Raw genomic sequence first — 20,010 nt, 5'->3', positions numbered from 1 at the left:
GAAAAAAATGAAGAGAATTAACTAAAACTAGGGGACACCATTTTTCTTTTTCTTTTTTTTTAATTTATATTCACAATCATTGACATGACTTGTATTGATTGATGCATAATAAAAATGAAATCAATGGTAGACACACAAGAAAATGATATTGTTCCAATCACAATACACAAAAAAATGATATTGTTCCGATCACAATATACTGTCTGAAATTGTGAAAAGAAGTTACGAAAATAATTGTGTCTTTAACGTTACTGGATGATTATATTCTCTACCATATCCTAATTTTGTCATTTTGTGTCATGACTTTCAGACTTCAGTTTCTTATATACAATAGTGAAGATAAAGTTTGTTTGTTGTCCCCACAATTAAATGTCCGGTTCAGCGCAGTTGATCCCGTGATAAAGCATGAGACAAATGCAATTTCAACGACCAACGAACATCCTAACTTCCCTCTTCTTGTTTTTTCTTTTTTCCATTTTTTTAAATTGTATTTTTTTGCTAAACTTCCCGCTTTACCTTGTCTATAAATTTCAGCCCTACCTAAAATTTTTCTCAAGCCCACAAGTCTCTTAAACCCCTAGCATTAGACTAGACCATTGAGGCTTTAAGGATTAAGCAAAGAAAAATATATGGCTTCTGCCACCACATTTACAATGATGATGCACATTCTGTGCTTAACTCTTTGTTCCCTCAGTTTATTTTGCTCTGCCTTCACTTCTCAAGATTACTCTAACGCTCTTGAGAAATCCATCCTCTTCTTTGAGGGACAGAGATCTGGAAAATTGCCTTCAAACCAAAGGCTCACATGGAGGGGCGATTCCGGGCAGTCGGATGGCTCTTCTTATCATGTAACAATAATTCTACTTTGGTTTGTCATTGTTGAATTTAAGATAACTACCAATCTCCACAGAAGTGGGAGTTTTGTGCATTGGGTATGACTTTTTTTTTTAAAATATGTATAAACATATGACTGAAGGTTTTCTTGCTTGTGGATATATTTCAGGTGGACCTAGTAGGAGGTTATTATGATGCAGGAGATAATGTCAAGTTTGGCCTACCAATGGCCTTCACCACTACATTATTAGCATGGAGCGTGATTGAGTTTGGTAGCTCAATGCACAACCAGATTGAGAATGCCAGAGCTGCCATCAAATGGAGTACTGATTATCTTCTAAAAGCAGCCACTGCAGCCCCTAACACCTTATATGTCCAGGCGAGCAAAAGCAACATGCTCTTAAGCACCAATAAAGAATATGGTTAATTCAGCAAAATGGTGTAAAATATATCAAACATAATTATATACTTAGATGCTATATACAAACTCAAACCAAGGGTGAATCCTAACATCACAGTTAATGCTAGTTGGCACAATGGAAGTGTACAACTTTGACATGACATAAATAGATTTTTTACTACATGGAAGAATGACAAAAACGAACATAATAAAAGAGATAACCTTATCTACATCATTCTTAGTTTTGAAGAAAAGGGCTCAAAAGCTTATGGCTTGGTGCTGAATGGTGCAGGTGGGAGATCCAAACATGGATCATCGGTGCTGGGAGAGGCCTGAAGATATGGACGCGCCACGCAACGTTTATAAGGTATCTGATCAAAACCCAGGGTCTGATGTAGCAGCAGAGACAGCCGCAGCACTGGCTGCAGCTTCAATAGTCTTCAAAGACTCTGACCCTTATTACTCGGCAAAATTGCTTCATACAGCCATGAAAGTAAATATCCAGACAAATTGCGTTCATTGTTTGCCAGTTCTCTGTTTCATCCACTTAATTAACAAGCAATTGCTCTCCACAATGATGCAGGTATTCGATTTTGCAGATAGGCATAGAGGTTCTTACAGTGACTCTCTCAGTTCAGTTGTCTGCCCATTTTACTGTTCTTACTCAGGCTACCATGTAAGATATATTACATTTGCTTCTAGCTTTGCTTATACTTCACCAAGTTCTTGACCCCAGTTTTATCAATTAGGATGAGCTTCTCTGGGGTGCATCATGGATTCATAGAGCCTCACAGAACAGCTCATACTTGGCTTACATTCAGTCCAATGGCCACACTTTGGGCGCCGATGATGATGACTATTCCTTCAGTTGGGATGACAAGCGACCTGGGACCAAAGTTCTACTTTCCAAGGTCTTATTCCAAAACTCAGCTCATGGTACATCTGCACTATTTTCAAGGTCTTAAAAAATAACCTTTGTTGGAACTCTCCACAGGGTTTTCTAGAGAGAACTACTCAAGAATTTCAGGTATACAAAGCACACTCAGACAATTACATATGCTCCCTAATTCCAGGAACATCAAGTTTCCAGGCGCAATATACCCCTGGTGAGCAACCTCCTTCCCTCTCTCCTCTTTTTCCATATTGAAATGCCAATGGTATGGGTGCAGCTCCTTTGTCCAAACAACAATTTCAGCACTTTAACCACAGTATAGGGAGGCCAGACAAAAAAAATTTGGTGTGGCTGATTCCCAATTGTCATCATCTTGAAAAAAGATGATAATTTCTTCTTTTATAGTGACTCCCCATGCTGTGACGATGTGATTAACACAAATTTCCCCGGCAGAAAGATGCACCTCAATGGTAAAATGGTTGTCTAATACTTGACTTTTCAGGGGGACTGCTCTACAAAGCAAGTGAGAGCAATCTGCAGTATGTTACTTCCACAGCTTTCCTCCTCCTGACATATGCCAAGTATCTTAGCTCCAATGGAGGAGTTGCCACATGTGGTGGTTCAACAGTCACTGCAGAAAATCTCATCTCACACGCAAAGAAGCAAGTTGACTACATTATGGGTGATAATCCAGCAAAGATGTCATACATGGTGGGGTTTGGGGAGAAGTACCCTCAACATGTCCACCATAGGGGCTCCTCTCTACCATCTATACATGCACACCCTGATCATATTGCCTGCAACAATGGATTTCAGTACCTCTACTCTAGCTCACCCAATCCAAATGTCCTTGCTGGCGCCATAGTTGGCGGTCCTGATAACAGAGACAGTTTCTCTGATGACCGGAATAACTATCAGCAGGCTGAACCAGCTACATATATAAATGCACCATTTGTTGGTGCTGTTGCTTTCTTCTCGGCCTACCCCACTACAAAGTAGTTACATCTTCATTTTCTCTCTTAAGGAACAGTATGTGTCCCATGTAAGTCCTAAATTTCGAGTAAGTGGTTTTGAAGAGAAATATGCTACCACTCACAAAGAAAGTTTAAGTGACTACTAAAATTCAGTACTCTTACCTTCTTGTGCTACCTCTGAAACTTACCAAAGGATCTTCAAATGATCACATTTGGCATGTAATGGAAGTGAATTAAAAAGAAACACTTCTGATCTGAATTGTTCCTGGAACTAGTATTAAACAACAAAATACATTAGTAATTGGTAATCAGACCTTGATTAAACGCAAGTAACCAACGTACTTGATGATAAGCGCAATCAGGAAACCACTGACATCATGGTATGCCCATTATTGGATTTAATCAACACTTCTGACTTCAGAGTCATAATGGATATGGTTTTCAATTAAACAAGAAATACTCTAACAGCATATGCTTGGTCACTATCACAGTCACAGAAATCTAATCCATTATCAAACCCATCTATATTGGAGTCTAGAGTCTAAACTGTCTAGTACTTAATCTTTACTAGCTTGGACCTAGAGCTTACCTCAAGAACATTAATGCTATATAGTAAACCAGCTAAGCTACATAATTGAGCATTAATAAATATTAGAAAGGCCCTGAATTCAAATCAAATCATCATGCTGAATCCTTATAACAGACCATTAGGTTTGAAACCTAAACTTCATTGTTTAGGCTAAACAAAAATGTTAATAAACAGAAAAGCATTGCTGAAAATAGAAAAATTTTTACATTATCAAATGAAAAACTCTTAAATCAGAAAATAGAAATCAAGTAGAAAAAGAATTCGCAGATCCTGAATTCTCTCTCAAACCAAGAAAAAGATGTTGAAGAAGATTCTTGGGCTCCTCATTCAATTCTTTCAACCTTGTTGGATCCTTTTTCTTGAGAATCTCCTCCCTTTCTTCCGCTTCGCCCCGAAAAGTAACTAGGTGTGCGTTTGGCTCCAAATTAAAAAGCCAGCTTATTTTACTATTCAGTTTATTTTTATTACTATTAATGGATCTCGCTGCACTTTTTGATACTATTAATAGGTCTCACTGTACTATTACAGCTAATTTTTACCTTATCTACAGTACTTTCAGCAATAACTTTTCAGTTTCAACAAAACTACTCGCTAACCCGTGCAATGCATGAGAAAACTACTGTGTAAGTAGATGTTAATAACTATTTGTCTCTTCCACTTTGATTGTACATAATATATATTTGAGAAAAATAATATATATTTACTTTTCTTAAAAACTCAATTTAAAATGAATAGGCTGGCTTTCTACTCATAATATGACTCAACATACTCAAAACTGGAATCACGTTTGATTAAAGGAAAATTGAACAATATCAACTATTGCAAAAATGGTAAAAGAACAAAAATATATAACCAATGAAAGTTTTCCATTATGTTTCTTCTTTCTTTTACTTATTAGGGAAAAAAAAATAGCAATAAAAAAGCATATCAATCAATTTATTGAATTTGATTTGAATACAGCTTAGAATACAAAAAAGGGGACTCTCTCCTATAATTGAAACACTTCAATTTGGACTCTTTTCATATGCTATGCACTAAGGTCCTAACTATTGTAGGCAATAATTTGGGACGATAATAAGCACCGTTTCCCCTTGGATCATGACAATAGAAAGAACCTGCAACATCTAACATTCAGTGAGGTAAAAGAGATGACAATCCAACTACAAAGAAAGACAACTCAAATCAGTAATTTTATTTGGCAGAACAAAATAATATATAATTGACATTAAGATATGGTTGTTACTTAATGTCACCGATCACAAAAATATAAAGAGATGTATATAGGTTGATAATCCAAGTTAGAAACTATTTGTTGAAATAGACACATCCATCATCAAAAGTTTAGGTAACACACTAATGACATAAAACTACCCGTCAAGCGTTAGTTTTAAAACCAACACATGTTATGTAATAAACTAATAATTTTTTTAAAAAAATGGTCTTCAAAGTGGGATAAGCAAATAAAAGTAGCATCAAATAGAGACACAGCATTTGATAGACCTACTGCAAGGTATTCATTTAGTTTTCATGTTTTTGTTTCAAGTGCTAATGAAGATGAGTTAAAGAAAGTGAAGCATGCAGTTCAGTATGGAGTTTCATCATGTATTAATTGGCCATAGAGACTTATTTTCTTCAGTGAACCATGAAGATCCAAAAAATGTCCCTATTTTAGATTTGCCTTCATCACTCAGCTATACACAAACTTGCTTACAAAATAATTTCTAAAAATAAATAAATAAATTGCTGACTGCAATAAGTCAAACTCATTGGACATATTAAGTTGAAGTTCTTTAATAGGAGCTCCAGCTGCATTACCTGCATCAAAACAAAGCTTGGCTCAAATGCTCAATAGACAGATAACATAATATATTACAGATCAACTGAAGGGACTTTCAAAATAGGCCAACTAACACAATAGAGTTTGGTAAGTATAAGTAAAGCAGCAAATGGTTTTAAGTCCCTACCAAGTGAGCAAAAACAACCTTACCATGTGGCTGAGGACCACTGTTAAGCAGTAGGAAGTAAAAAGAAATAAACAAACCAAAAATTAATGGTCTTTTTGTGAAAGAATCAAGATGCAAACAAACACCAAAGTTGACATTGATCAGGTTTTAGTATATGAACAGTACAAACCTTACCATAACTAACAAATAAAATTCGTGGATTAAAAATCAAGATTAGAATTACCATAACTTGCAGTGGTGTAACCTATTTCCATTCTTGACATTCATCAGGTCTTTTCCATTTATATTTAGTGGGTTTTTTAATAAGATTTAAGCTTTCCCACTCTCCTCTCATTCATCAGGGGCCGTTGAACCACTAAGCTGTCCTTAGCAATGGGTTTGAAATTATGACCATGATATCCAGGAGTCTTCCCATATATATATTAAAAAGACAGTTTTATTTATGATCCCAATTAAGCACTTTAAGATACATGATGCACAAATTATTCTTGATAGTTAAACCAATCTTATGCAGCAGTGGCAGCCACTGCTGTTGTCTGGTATAAATCTTTTCTATTTTGGACAAAACCAGAGGCCAAGACCACTTTTAAATTAGACCCAAAGTCACAAACTCTTATATCAATGCACAAACCCACCATGAAATAAATCAATAAAAAATCAAACCTACTTCTCAATATCCCTTAAACTTTCAAATTGATAATCTCAGAGGCCATTGTGATTCAATTAATCTCCTTTCAAATATATAAACCTATCTCACCAACAATACCAATCCCAATATCTAACATATGAATCATAAAAAATTCAAACCCATAGCTCTGTTTCCACTAAAATTTCAAATACACAATCCCAAAGAATCAGAATTTAAAATTCCTTATGAATTTCGAATTTGTATCAAGAATTAAAAGGCTCACAAATCAATGCCTACAGAGAAACTATACACTAAAATCAAGTTTCTAAGTGGTAGCCACATGAAGTCATGAACCCAGATAAGAATTCACAAAATTAAATCAAAAAAAAAAAAAAAAACTAACAATACCTAACAACAGTATTAGCAAAAGAACTGAATAAAAAATCAAAATATTACTTATGCAACAACAGTAATTCAGTCAAGGAATCAACAAAAAGAAGCAAAGCCAATGAACATTAAAAAAACAAATATTTAGAAAGAGAAAGAGAGAGGGAAAGATTAGATACATGATATTAAGAGCATCTCACCTGCGTAACTGGGCCTGCGACATTGGAGATTTTGTGATGGCTATGATGGTTAACGACTCAGTCATGGGTGGGAGAGATGGCTATGGTGGACTATCAGGGATACAGAGAGAACGGCTTAGAGAGGCAGAGAGAACGGTTGATTTTAGACTTATAGGGTTTTTTGATTGAGAGATAGTTAAGTTTTAATAAAAATCGGGTTTGTAATTTTGTATATGGTGGGGAAAAAAAAAAAGATTTATTATTATTTATATAAATATTGTTGATGTAAAAAATTGGGGGAGGGGGAGTTTAAAAGATTTCGATTATATATATATATATATATATAAAAAAGTGAATCCTAAACACCTCAGAGCTCAACAAAATTTTAATCTCAAAATTTGGTACGATATACCACAATAAAATAGAAAAATAACTTAACCGTCAAGTCCAGCGTACCAAAAGTTCAAGGAATCATTTAAACTTGAAAGGTTCAAATTAAATTTGTAAACAAATTTTAGCAAATGAATGGTGTATGTTTAGCATAGCTTATAAGTTTTTTTTTTTTTAACCTTAATTTTTCCTACTTTTCTTACTTTTTAACATTTTTTAAGGTACAAATATACTTTAACATATTTTAAACAAATAGTGAGATAAACTATTCTCAAACAAACACTTGGTATGAAAATGAAGCTATAAGGTCATTGGGTCCAAGAATATTTGTAGAGTGACCCAAGAGTATTTTTTGGGCTAAAGACCCAATTCGAGGATACTAAATGGTCCAAGGATGTATGAATGTCAACTCATAAAGCAATACTAAATAGTAAAGAGGTAATGCCTAAACAAGTATGTCCAAGAAAATAGTCCGAGGAATATTATGTCCTCAGTTATGTAAAGCTAAGATAGGAGAAGGGCTGGTTAATATCCACAGGCAATATTTTAGAAAATCCTATAAGTAAGGGTAAACATGGTAAACATGAAAGATAAGAAGAAGGGCAATGGAATATCTAAGATAAAGTTGTTACCACAGTCCCCGCATTGAATGCCTTGCAACTACTATTCTGGCCACATTAATGAGGAAGTGAGACTTGAGTATCAGAGTTTATCCTAGCTCCTGTCTCCAAAGACTTCAGAGGAGGTAGATGGGACGAGTATCTAAACCAGCAATCTAACCCTAACGTGAATGATAAAGAGGAAGAGAAGGAGGGGATATAAAAGAAAGAAGAGGCCTTCAGTGAAGGGGATTGGAAGAAACAGAGAAAAAACAATGTATACCTCACTATCCATAGTTATAATCTATCTTGGGAAGAGATAATATAAATCATCATCGGCTTGTGTCCGAGGAGAAGATTCTTTCATATAAACAGTTCCTTGTGTATATCATTGTGATCAAGCCATCATTTTTGTCATCTAACATCACTAGAACCTAGATTTCAAATTGTGGGTTCGAGCTGTAGGTTCAGACTCAAATTGTGTCCTTACAGAAGCAATTTGCGATCCAAATACCAAGTAGTATTCGAATTTCCACATAAGTGTTGCACTAGCACAAAATTTGGCTCTTAAAGGACATAATAAGTTAATAACCAATAGATTAATAAAACATGATTCATATATCATCATATATCATATCATAAAAGTTGGCCTTAGAAGTCAAGATTGTGCAAGTGGCTTCACTAAATTGCAATTTTTTTTTTTAATTTTTTTAAAAATAGATATAATTTTTTTTTCTTATCTTCTTCCTCTATAATTTCTAAGTTGATAAAAAATTAAATTTGAAATCACTTCTTTAGATAAAGTTTGATAGACACAAACTTAATAATTTAATATCAACTTAACTTCTTCTCATCCATAAAAAAAAAATCATCTTCCTTTTTTTTTTTCTTCTCATTTTTTTGATTTCTACCGTTTGTCAATTTGTTCTTCTTCTTAAAAAAAATATTAAATTAAATTAGATAGACACCATTGTATTTAGGTTCTTTTTTCATCTCTCTCTCTCTCTATTCGATTTTAGGTTTTGTTGATGATAAATTTTAATAATAGACACAATAGTATTATGTTTTCTTTCTTCTTCTTCTTCTTCTTCTTCTTCTTCTTCTTCTTTTTTAAAATTTTTTTTATCTCTACGTTTTGTCTCATACACCACTATTATTATAGCTTAATAATTGGGTTTAATTGTTTTCTATTAGCACCTCTTTTATTTAAAGTTTTTAACATACAGTTACATTTTTTTTCTTTTCTCCTTCTCCTATAATTTCTACATTGATGATAAAATTTTACTAGAAGAGATAAATTTGATTTTAACAAAGAGATAATCTAAACGATATATGTTATGAAAGCATAGATGAACTCAATCACCGGTCATTACATCTAATGGATGTTATATCTACTAAAGGCTCGCTTTTTTTTCTTCTTAAAAAAAAAAAAAAAAAAAGCCTCTCTTTTTTTAATAGGAGTATCTACTCTTTGATGATAGGAGATTTTCTCCCTTTCGTGAATCATTGTTGGTGGCTCAAATGCTTTCTTTGAAATCTTCCTTTATAGAAACTCTCCAAATTAAATATGAAAAGTTGAACCCAAAGCCCTGATAATGTAAACAAGATAACCTATACCCTATATTTGTCTCATACGTACATGATTTTGCATTTTTGTTTTTTATCTTGTGAAAGTCTAGCAAGGTTTGTAGGAATTAAATTCTTGAGAGTTATAGTAAATTGTAATTCCTATTTAGCTTAGATTCTAATCTGTAATTTACAATATTTATATATATAAGCCCATTATAATTTTAATCCTGCATTCAATTATCTCCAACTTTCTTTGTTTTTTTGAGAATCTATCTCCAACTCAAAAGCAAGTTCATGAACCTCTGATTGTTGGTTCATGCTAAAAAAAAAGGAAAATTAAAGGTGAGAAATGAAAAAAAAAAAAAAGGTGAGGTTGTTGTTTTTTTGGTCAGGCGTTTTATGTCTTATTAGAGTTTTATTTAAAATTTTCTAAAATTTTTGAGAGAATTAAAGAAAATAGCAGAAATTATGTAGCTCTAGGTCTGAAAATCATTCTTTCTACCGCACTCTATTGTGGTGGGTAAAATATATTATTTGATTTTGAATCCTTGCTAAATTTCTAGGTGTTGTAGGATTTCTATGAACAAGTAGCACCTACATATGGTTCATGATCCATATAAATTGATTAGATATGTGAAGACTAAAGAGAACATAAACATCTTTATAAGGTAAATGATTACGCATCTATTTTTTCTTTATTATATGTTTATTAATTTGATATGACAAATAAGAGAGGAACCTTATTTAAACCTTTTATTATAAATGGAATGTCAAGATTAATACACAATTTCAATTTGTTTATAAAATTACTTTATTAGAAATACTCTTCAAAGGGCAATGGTTTTTAAACCCGGATCGAATTGTACAATTTGATTGGATTAACTGTGAACCGCTCACTGTTACTATTCTTTAAACCATAACCTCTTTGTGTCAAAAATGCATGAAACCACTTGAACTGCGGTTAGAATGTACGATTCTGAGAATCGTAGCCGATTTTTGCTGTTTATACGGTTCCGATTTAAAACAAATTTATAGCCTTAAACCGCGTAGTGCTGGGATATATACCGGCCAGAAAACAAATATCAACCATGAAAGAATTTGAAAAAAAAAAAAAAAAAGGAGAAATTGCGAGGAAAAAAAAAAAGAAGAAGCAGCCACCATTACTAGTGTGGATCATGGCAACACTTTGCCTTGATAAATCGATTCTCATTTTTTTCCTTTTATTTCTTTCAGCTTCTTAAAGCTGTTTTTTACTTCTTCTCTACCCCTTTGTTTCACTTGCTTATCTTTCTCTGGGTTGCTTTTACGTTTTTGACTTCTTCTCTCTCTATCCATTGCTTCCTTTCTTTGGGTGGCCTTTTAGTTTTTAGGATCCGTTTGGTTGGAGAAGTGAAAAAGTGGGAGGATAGAAAATGATTGGAGGATTGAAAAGTGGGAGGATAGAAAATATTTTGTTTTCTCTCCTTTTTGTTTGGTTGAGAGTGGAAAAGTGAAAAGATGAAAAAAATAAGTTTGCATAAATTTACTCATATACCCTTGTTGAAGAATGATACTCAATTAAAAAAAAAAAGTGACAAATAATCACAAAAAAGAGCAACTATCCAATTTTATTAAAAAATAAAAATAATATCAAAAAAAAGAGGCAATGTTCCTGCCAGGAAAAAAAGGAGGCAACAGCCCAGAAAAAAAAAAGAAAAAAGAAAAAAGGCAACAGCCCAGAAAAAAGCAAAAAAAAAAGGAAAAAAGAAAAGAAAAGAAAAGGCAACTGTCCAGAAGAAGAAAAAAAAAAGGGCAACGTACCCAGTGGAAAAGAAGAAAAAAAATGCAACTTGAAGAATGTGCACATGAGTATTTTTGTCAAGAAAAAATTTATCCTTATTCAGTTTTCTCTCCATTTTGGAGAGAACATTTTGGCGGGCTCCGAGAAAACATCTGGGCCACACCATTTATTTTTCATCCTCCCCACCCAACCAAACACACTTAAAAAAGTTTATTTTTCTTCATATTTTCTCTCCAAAGTTTTTCATTCCCTTCTTTCACCTCCAAACAAACATAACCTTAAGTTTGTGATGGATAGCTAGGTACGTGTGTCTTGGGATTATAACTAAGTTCCTTACCTTTAATATTTTTGGTGGGGTGTTCAAATATCAATTTTAAGTTTCTGAAATGAGTTTTTAGCTCTTTGGACCATGGGAACTGGGAAGAGTTGGGCTTGACATTAATATTATGTAAATGGGCTTGACTAGAAGGTGGGGCTCAAGGCTCAAACTTATGTAAATGGGCTTGACATTGAGGTTCAAGGTTTTGGGCTTGATAACGTCGTAATTAAGTTTGGTTATTAATATTATGTAAATGGGCTTGACATTGATAAATTATTAGATATTAACTACAATATAGATTTATGGTTTTAATTGGACTATTTTAGTTATTTTTTTTTTACTTGTACCAAATTAATATATTTATTTATATTTAAAATAATTATTAAATTAATTATGACATTATTACAGTTCGATCCGGTTTTATCTTGATTTGACCTCAAAAATCTTGAACCTCTATCATTTACGGTTCAATGAATGGTCCTGGTCTGAAAACTATAAGAGCAACCATTCAATTCTTATGCAATTTAGTCTCTCCCTATTAGAAATACTCCTAATTTTTTAAATATTTTATTTTTTCAAGATTGTTGTATATTGGTTATCCATATATGATTAGTTATTCCATTCTAACTCTTTGTATTTCTTAAAATATATATCATTATTCTCATAAGAGATAAAACCTTAATACCTTATTTGCAAGTTTAAAATTTTTAATTATAATATTAAAAAAAATTATTTAATTTATATATAATTCTTGATCAAGCCATGCATCGTACAAGAATAATACTAGTTATATGATATATTTGGCCCTTCTGTTTTAATTCATGATAAAAATAAAATCAATCACACCAAAGCAAACTAAGAAGCAGTAGAATCCACCATCCAGCATATCTTCAGTCACCCATTTTGGTTTGGAATATTGGATTCATTTCCCTTGTTGGCCACTTCCCACTTTCCCAGTTTTTCCACAAAGCCTAGCCACACCATAACCATTTTCCCTATCCTACCCCCAACCGAAACAAAACCCTTTCATTTTGGCAACCCCGTAATTCCGTCTCAAACGGTACCCCGTTTCGTAATCACTCCAAAACAAAAAGCACTCTTAGTAAAAAAACACAGTTGTGTGTTCCTGATTTTTGTTCAAGTTCTATTTTAGTCTCTTAATTTTAAGCAAATTACAACTTAGTCCTAAAAATGTTAAATTTCGTTTTCTTTTTTTTAGGATCGTTTTCCCATCCTTAATTCCATATGTCTTCAAATAAATTGAATTTGTGATGGAGGGACATGATATCTGTATCTACATAATATTTTAATATTGTACAATATAAAATTATTTGATTTTTTTTATACAACCATGTAATTTCACGTGGCATTTGTTGTATAATAAATTACATTTTCTATTTTTAGTTGACTTATATAATATTAACTAGTGTGTAAGTTAGTGTATATGTTCGGGTATATTTAAAAACAATCACAATCATAATCACAATTACATATATATATATATATATATATATATATATATATATATGATTTAGAATCTAATTAGATCTAGACTTTTCGGTTTTTGCACTCAATAATTCATATGCCATAAAAATTAAAAAATTAGATGGGACATATGGCGCAAAATTGAAATTCAATTTAGAATCTAATTGAATTCAAACTCTTTAATTTTTGCACCTAATAATTCACTTGACATACAAATTTAAAAATTAGATGAGATATGTGACACAAAATTATACTCCAATTTTGAATTTAATTGATTTTCTCTTAGTTTTGTATATTAATATATGCTAACTTATAACCTCATGCATATGTATGAATAAACTTAAAGATATACAATAAAATGCATAATATAATTCCTATATATATAATTTAAATACTATTGATAGTCATTTTTATATTCTGTTAACTTTAAAAAAAATTTGTATGGATATTATTATATATAAAATGTAAATTTTTCATGTTTTTATTATTATTATTGCGAAACAATTTTTTTTTTATGATATCTTTATTTATTTTAAACTCTTTGGTTTCTGTACTTAATAACTCACTTGGATGAATATTTATGATGTGGTTCCACATTTGATTCCAAAATTAAAAAATAAAACTCTTTAAAAATAAATAATTTTTGACACGTAGCGCAAAATTGGAACTCTAATTTGAAATTCTAATTTGAGTTTCTCTCAACTTCACATATTATTATATATATATATATAATTAGTTTTAAAATTTCATATTCTTTTATATAATTATTATAATATTTATTTATTTATTTATGTATTATTTTTTCATATTAGTTAAAAACTAATTATAATTTATTGAATTTCGCTACCTTAAGACTGGGATTAGGTAGACATTACTCCTGCATGGTCTTGCCACTTGTGAAGAGTCTGGAGATTTGTGTTTTTGGTAAACATTCACCCGAGGTTAGTCGCAAGACCCCTTAAGTAGGAGGCATCTCTTCTTTGAATATGCATTTAAAATGTTGCTTGGTTTAACTCTATTTGTGATTTTTCTTATATGTGATAGTCCTCACTCTTTATCTACAAAGTTATGTAATTCCTTCTGTTTTAGCATGATTGAAATGTGGAGAGTAGTTATTCCTTATAGTCCTTTATGAATTTTGAGTCGTGAAAATAACATAATTTAAAGCATCTTACTTTTACTATTTCACACAACTCACAAGGTTCAACAAACAATTAATATTCGACATAAAGGGTAAGAGGGTATAGTATTATTTGTAGTAATAATCCTTATATAGCGTATAAAAATCAAAAAGATGTTGAAAGGAAAAAACTTTATTTGATAGGACTTATTTCTGTACTTATGAATTTCATTGAAACTATAAACAATACACGCGAAAACTTCTTAGCTCTTCTGATATCAATGGTTGATTGCTTCATTGTTTGGCTAGAATAGGACCACCTTAATTAGTGATAGTCGCAACCCTTATTATTGAGATTACCTTAATTACTATGGAATGGAGAAAGGGTTTATCAATAAAAAAAAAGGATTGCCTTTTCAACTTTCTAACCAAGGTTGGCAACTAAATTCAATATTTAACACCCCATAGCATAAGAAAATCATGAATGTCTAGTCCCATTAGGGTTTAAATTTTCTCACCCTCAACTATTGATGTATCAAAAAGACAAAATGTAATTTAATTCCATTGTTGCATATATACACACACACGCGCGCACGCATACATACATATGGATTTTGACAAATTTTTAATTGAATACAAATTTTGACAAATCAACCATTGGATTTTACTATCATTGTGCATTCTTCATACTTGCAAAATTTCAAGATAATTAAATATTAATAATCAAGTTTTTGTAGTTTAAAATAATACATAAAAGATGAGTTATGGATTGAATAATAAATAACAATTGATTGACATGAATATTGGTATGCATGTTAAGAACATATAAAACATGTAATTCAATAGTGAAATTTTTAAAATTTGAATTCAATAACAAATTATTGGATGGTGTAACATTGCTTATAATTACACTAGATGTACCTTGAATCTAACCCTACACACACGTATGGGTGTTTTTTTTTTTTTTTAATTTAATTTGCCCTTTATGTCTTAATAATTTTTGATACGTTTAGACCATCATATGCGTTAGTGATTGAGTTCTTTTAAGAATAGAATAAAAATTCACAATAATTTTACAACATTTCCTTTAAAAATAATAAAATGACAAACTGTGAGAGCATCAGCATTGATTTATTTCAATTCTATCCTATTTTATCATCTAAAAAACCATTTTATCAATTATACAATACCATTTTTCAATACACCTAACATCCCAACTTTTATTTTTCTATTCTACTCATTAAAATAATATATCTTTACAATGAAATATACTTTTCACCTTCTTTCAGACTCCTCCTCCATCATCCAAATCAACCCAACTCTTCCACACAACTCCTCCATCATCCATATCAACCCAAATCGGTGAAACTGAAAAAAAAAAAAAAAAAACATTAACACCCATGCCGATCACAACGCCACAGCCACCACAACTCCACCGATCTCACAACCCACCGATCTCCGCCACGCCAATCTCGCCACCCACCGATCTCCACAGTTGTCAACACCTACGCCAATCTCGTTAAAACTCGCACCGATCTCCACCGTTCTCAGTCACACCACCCACCTCCGCTGAGCAAAATCCAACCAAACCAAAATCAAAAATCAAAATTCATCATCAAACCCAGCAAACCCATCAGAACAAATCCCCCAAATGCCAAATGTCAACCCAAATCTGACTCAAACACCACCCAAACACCAACCCAAACGCCACCCAAACGCCGGAAACTCATGAACAAACTCACGACCTCCATGCCTCCACCACAGAAGCTAATCGAGCTTCCACACCGTTGCCTCCATGCCGTTGAAGAAGAGAGAGCAGGAAGAAGAGAAAGTATTTTTTGCCTCTATGTATAATCGCATTGTAGCTCAATTGTGTATATATATTTTTATTTTTTTTGCAATAATTGTATTTTATAACTTCTAATGGAATTCTCTTTTGAGCTTGAATTGTAAACTACTTTAAAATTTGGCCTACATTTGGGATTTGGCTCATTCAATGCTGATGCTCTAATGAGCCCAAACACGAAGTGGTGGCTAATTTTTTTTTTTTTAAAAAAAATTGTAAAATTATGAGTTTTCATTATGTTCTTAACTTATTTTTATCTATTCATTAACTATCACCTTAAAAATGTGATATGACTCGTAATGAATTCAACAAAAAAGATGGACTAAAATAAAAGAATAATTTAAGGAATAAATTTATAAAAGTTTTAAATTTAAAGGACTAAAAGAATATAGTGGAAACATTGGGGAGGAAAAGGAAAATTAAAATTGAGCCAAAAATCTGTCATCCAATTACCACGAAATTTGCAATACAGCAGTAGTTGAAAATTCCATTTCCACAATTCTTGAGCTCTGTCTCCGTAGACTTTGCTCTCAAGTCGGTTCAACTATTGTCTTCACAAATTGATCCAACACCACCATATATACAATCTAACTTTTAGATCTGAGAGTTCTCTCTCTCTCTCTCCCCCCGCACCTCAGCCCTCAGATCGAATGGCTCTTTCTCTCTCCTCCCGCTCCGTTTTCCTTTCCTTCCTTCTCTTCCTCTCTCTTTCCCTCTCCTTCGCTGAGATCCGTTACACCCAGATCCGATCCGACGTGCGCCCCATAATCCCATTCGACCAGTTCGGGTTCACCCACACGGGTCGCCTCGAACTCAACGTGTCCGGGATCTCTATATCCGACCCGAATGCGGACCTATCAAAAGTCGGGTTCTTTCTCTGTACCCGAGACGCGTGGATGCACGTGCTCCAGCAACTCGAAGACGAAGAAGTCACGTGCGTTCTCCTCTCCGATTTGGTGAAGCCGGTTTTCTCTTTCTCAAACCTGAAGAAAAACGGCGACAGCTTCAATACAGTTTTTTTCGAAACCGACGCCGATCAGTTCACGCTGGTTTTCGCCAACTGTTTCGGGAACCAGCTCAAGGTTTCGATGGATGTGAGATCGGCGATGTACAATCTCGACGGGAAGAGTCAACGGCGAGACTATCTCTCCGCCGGAAAAACGATTTTACCTAGGGTTTACTTCTTGTTATCCTTGGGCTATTTCTTCCTCGCCGGGCTCTGGATCTCCGTTTTGTACAAGAAGCGATTGACCGTGTTCCGTATCCATTTCTTCATGCTCGCGGTTCTGATTCTCAAAGCTCTGAATCTTCTCTGTGAAGCCGAAGACAAATCGTACATCAAGCGCACCGGTAGCGCTCACGGTTGGGACGTGTTGTTCTATATCTTCAGTTTCTTGAAAGGAATCACGCTCTTCACGCTGATCGTTTTGATCGGAACTGGATGGTCGTTTTTGAAGCCGTATTTGCAAGATAAGGAGAAGAAGGTTTTGATGATTGTGATTCCTTTACAGGTTGTGGCGAATATAGCTCAGGTCGCGATCGATGAGAGCGGTCCGTTCGCGCAAGATTGGGTTACGTGGAAGCAGATCTTCTTGCTCGTCGATGTGGTGTGTTGCTGTGCGGTTTTGTTCCCGATCGTTTGGTCGATTAAGAATCTCAGAGAAGCCGCCAGGACTGACGGGAAAGCCGCCGTGAATTTGATGAAATTGACTCTGTTTAGGCAGTACTACATTGTTGTGATTTGCTACATTTACTTCACGCGTGTTGTGGTTTATGCGTTGGAGACTATTACTTCGTATCGGTACCTCTGGACGAGTGTGGTGGCTGGAGAGTTAGCTACTCTGGCGTTCTATGTGTTTACAGGATTGAAGTTCAAGCCCGAGGCACACAATCCATATTTCGTGATTGATGATGAGGAGGAAGAGGCTGCAGCTGAGCAATTGAAGCTCGAGGATGAGTTTGAATTGTGAGTGCAGGCAGGAAAAAGAGATTTTGGGCTGGTGCAGTGTGATCAAATTGGGGAAGGCTGAGGTAGAAAAAACAAAAATTCAAACTATTACGATTTATAATGTGGGTCTTTTGTTAAATTTTATTATCATATATGTGTTACTGTTTCTTAATGTTGCTTGATCTGCTGTGCCTGTTAATTTTGAGTTTTAGTAGGATAATTTCATAGACTTGTGTGTCTGTGAAGAACTGGATAGTATATGTATATGTTTAAGTAAGTGGTAATACTAGATACTTTTGCAATCAAATTTTTTGGGGGAATGGTTGTCTTTTTAAGTAGGTTGTGCAACTACGTATAGGAATGCTCGAAATGCATGTTCTTAGTATTGTAATCGTGTGGGACTTATAAGTTGATGCGAGTTGAATGATTCCAAGTGTGGTCAGAAACTGGAAATTCTTATGCTTGCAAGAACGTAATTTTAAATGTGGGAGTGCGGGCATGATGCTCAATGTGCATAAGTGCATTTTACAAATGAATGAATGTGAAAATCTTGATCAATGAAGTTGTGCACCTGTAAACATTGAAAGTGATCCAGCTATACTGTTTGTAAGATTGCTTTATGTCTTCAATAATTGCAATAGCTTGATCGTGAGTTACTTTAGATGTAGTTTGTTAATGAATCTTGTAGAAATCTGGATCATGGTAGAGATATGGTACCAAACGATGTGCTGTTGGGATTGCATAATGCAAAACGTGGTATATTTTGTATAGGAATAATGATGCTTTCTACATATCTTATCTCTCTCCTTTTTCTATCTTTTTCATGATGTACCAATTTTAAGTTTGGTTAATGGGTTTATGTGTTGGTTCCTAGTTTACAGACTATGGGAGTAAACTGACAGGGAAAATCTGCAATTTGAAGTTTTGAACATTTTGTAGATAATACACTACAAATGCCTTTAGTAAGTTGAGTAGAACTAAATTAAACCAAGATTTCTCTCATTCTCATATTTATATGAAGCATATAAATATCACTTATAACTAGCTTAAGCTATGCTGACTTAAAGTCTTAATTGAAAAAAAAAAAATCCGGAATGAGTTGAGCCATCATTTGACCAGTTGAAATAAGTGGAATTTTTTGTTTTTTACCTGAATAATCTTTTCCTTTTTTTTTTTTTCTTTTTTTTGAAGATGGGTAGATAGTGGGGAGGGTGAGGGGCATAGATATGCGGCACTATAATGGATGCCATTATCACTGGACTGTTACTTGAACCTTTTACTTGAATAATCTAAGAAAAAAGGAATTGTATTTCATCTGGTGAACATTGATTCTAATTATTATATAGATAAATGCTTTTAGTTTTTGGGCCTTCCGTTAGGTGCTAAATTTAAGGAGTTGCCAATTTGGAATCCCATTTTGGAGAAGATGGAGAGGAGATTAGCAGGTTGGAAGAGGTTGTATTTATCTCAGGGGGGTAAGGTACTCTATTAAGAGTACTTTTTCCTCTTTACCTACTTTCTTTCCCTTCTGCCTTTACCTGGGAAGGTGGCAAATCGTATGGAGAAATTACAACGAGACTTTCTATGGAGTGGTATTAGTGGTGATTCTAAACTTCATTTAGTCAATTGGGCGAAGGCTTGTAAGCCGCTGCAGCTTGGAGGGTTAGGTATTAGACGGTTGAGGGGTTTTAATTCTGCCTTGTTAGGGAAATGGTTATGGAGGTATGGCATGGAGACTGATGCTCTATGGAGGAGGCTTATTGAGGTGAAATATGGGAATGATTGGGGTGGGTGGTGCACGAAAAAGGTGACCAATGCTTATGGTGTTAGCTTGTGGAGATATATTAGTAGTGGTTGGCTGAATTTTTCTAAACTCCTTCTGTATGATGTGGGGGATGGTACTAGAGTGAAGTTTTGGAAGCATGAGTGGTGTGGAGATTGTACTCTCCAAGAGGCTTTTCCGGAACTTTATTGTCTTAGTAGGACAAAGGATTCTTTAGTAGTGAGGTTATGTGTTGGTCTGGTGAGAGGATTCATTGGGATGCTAAATTCTGTCATCCCCCTCAAGATTCGGAACAAAAATCCTTTGATCTATTTATGGATATGG

At 33.8% G+C, this 20,010-nt stretch overlaps 2 protein-coding genes and 1 long non-coding RNA gene across 3 annotated transcripts; 2 read left to right on the top strand and 1 right to left on the bottom strand.

Annotated features, from left to right (window-relative positions):
• Window positions 1-508: 508 nt before the first annotated feature.
• On the top strand, window positions 509-3,359 carry LOC142621669 (endoglucanase 1-like). Its single transcript, XM_075794999.1, has 7 exons — window positions 509-848; window positions 1,004-1,213; window positions 1,527-1,727; window positions 1,818-1,910; window positions 1,984-2,145; window positions 2,229-2,340; window positions 2,629-3,359. Exons 1-7 carry the CDS (start codon window positions 630-632, stop codon window positions 3,123-3,125), a joined length of 1,494 nt encoding a protein of 497 aa, XP_075651114.1. The 5' UTR covers window positions 509-629; the 3' UTR covers window positions 3,126-3,359.
• Window positions 3,360-3,767: 408 nt separating this feature from the next.
• On the bottom strand, window positions 3,768-7,045 carry LOC142621670 (uncharacterized). Its single transcript, XR_012841827.1, has 2 exons — window positions 6,869-7,045; window positions 3,768-5,504 (listed from the first exon to the last, which is right to left on the bottom strand). It is a non-coding gene; the product is annotated as an uncharacterized LOC142621670 (long non-coding RNA).
• Window positions 7,046-16,363: 9,318 nt separating this feature from the next.
• Window positions 16,364-18,210, top strand: LOC142610907 (protein CANDIDATE G-PROTEIN COUPLED RECEPTOR 7). Its single transcript, XM_075782892.1, has one exon. The coding sequence runs from the start codon at window positions 16,606-16,608 to the stop codon at window positions 17,923-17,925; it is 1,320 nt and encodes a 439-aa protein (XP_075639007.1). The 5' UTR covers window positions 16,364-16,605; the 3' UTR covers window positions 17,926-18,210.
• The last annotated feature ends 1,800 nt before the right edge of the window (window positions 18,211-20,010 follow it).

Source organism: Castanea sativa, chromosome 1, assembly GCF_040712315.1.
Source record: "Castanea sativa cultivar Marrone di Chiusa Pesio chromosome 1, ASM4071231v1".
NCBI classification, from domain to species: Eukaryota; Viridiplantae; Streptophyta; class Magnoliopsida; order Fagales; family Fagaceae; genus Castanea; species Castanea sativa.
This window is presented reverse-complemented; position numbering and strand designations above follow the sequence as displayed.

Bases quoted from the DNA above. Each gene is read 5' to 3' on its own strand.
- LOC142610907 (XM_075782892.1), top strand. From the start codon at position 16,606: ATGGCTCTTTCTCTCTCCTCCCGCTCCGTTTTCCTTTCCTTCCTTCTC.
- LOC142621669 (XM_075794999.1), top strand. From the start codon at position 630: ATGGCTTCTGCCACCACATTTACAATGATGATGCACATTCTGTGCTTA. The intron at 1,911-1,983 runs GTAAGATATATT...TTTATCAATTAG, and splicing joins GTTCTTACTCAGGCTACCAT to GATGAGCTTCTCTGGGGTGC. The intron at 2,341-2,628 runs GTGAGCAACCTC...TTGACTTTTCAG, and splicing joins CCAGGCGCAATATACCCCTG to GGGGACTGCTCTACAAAGCA.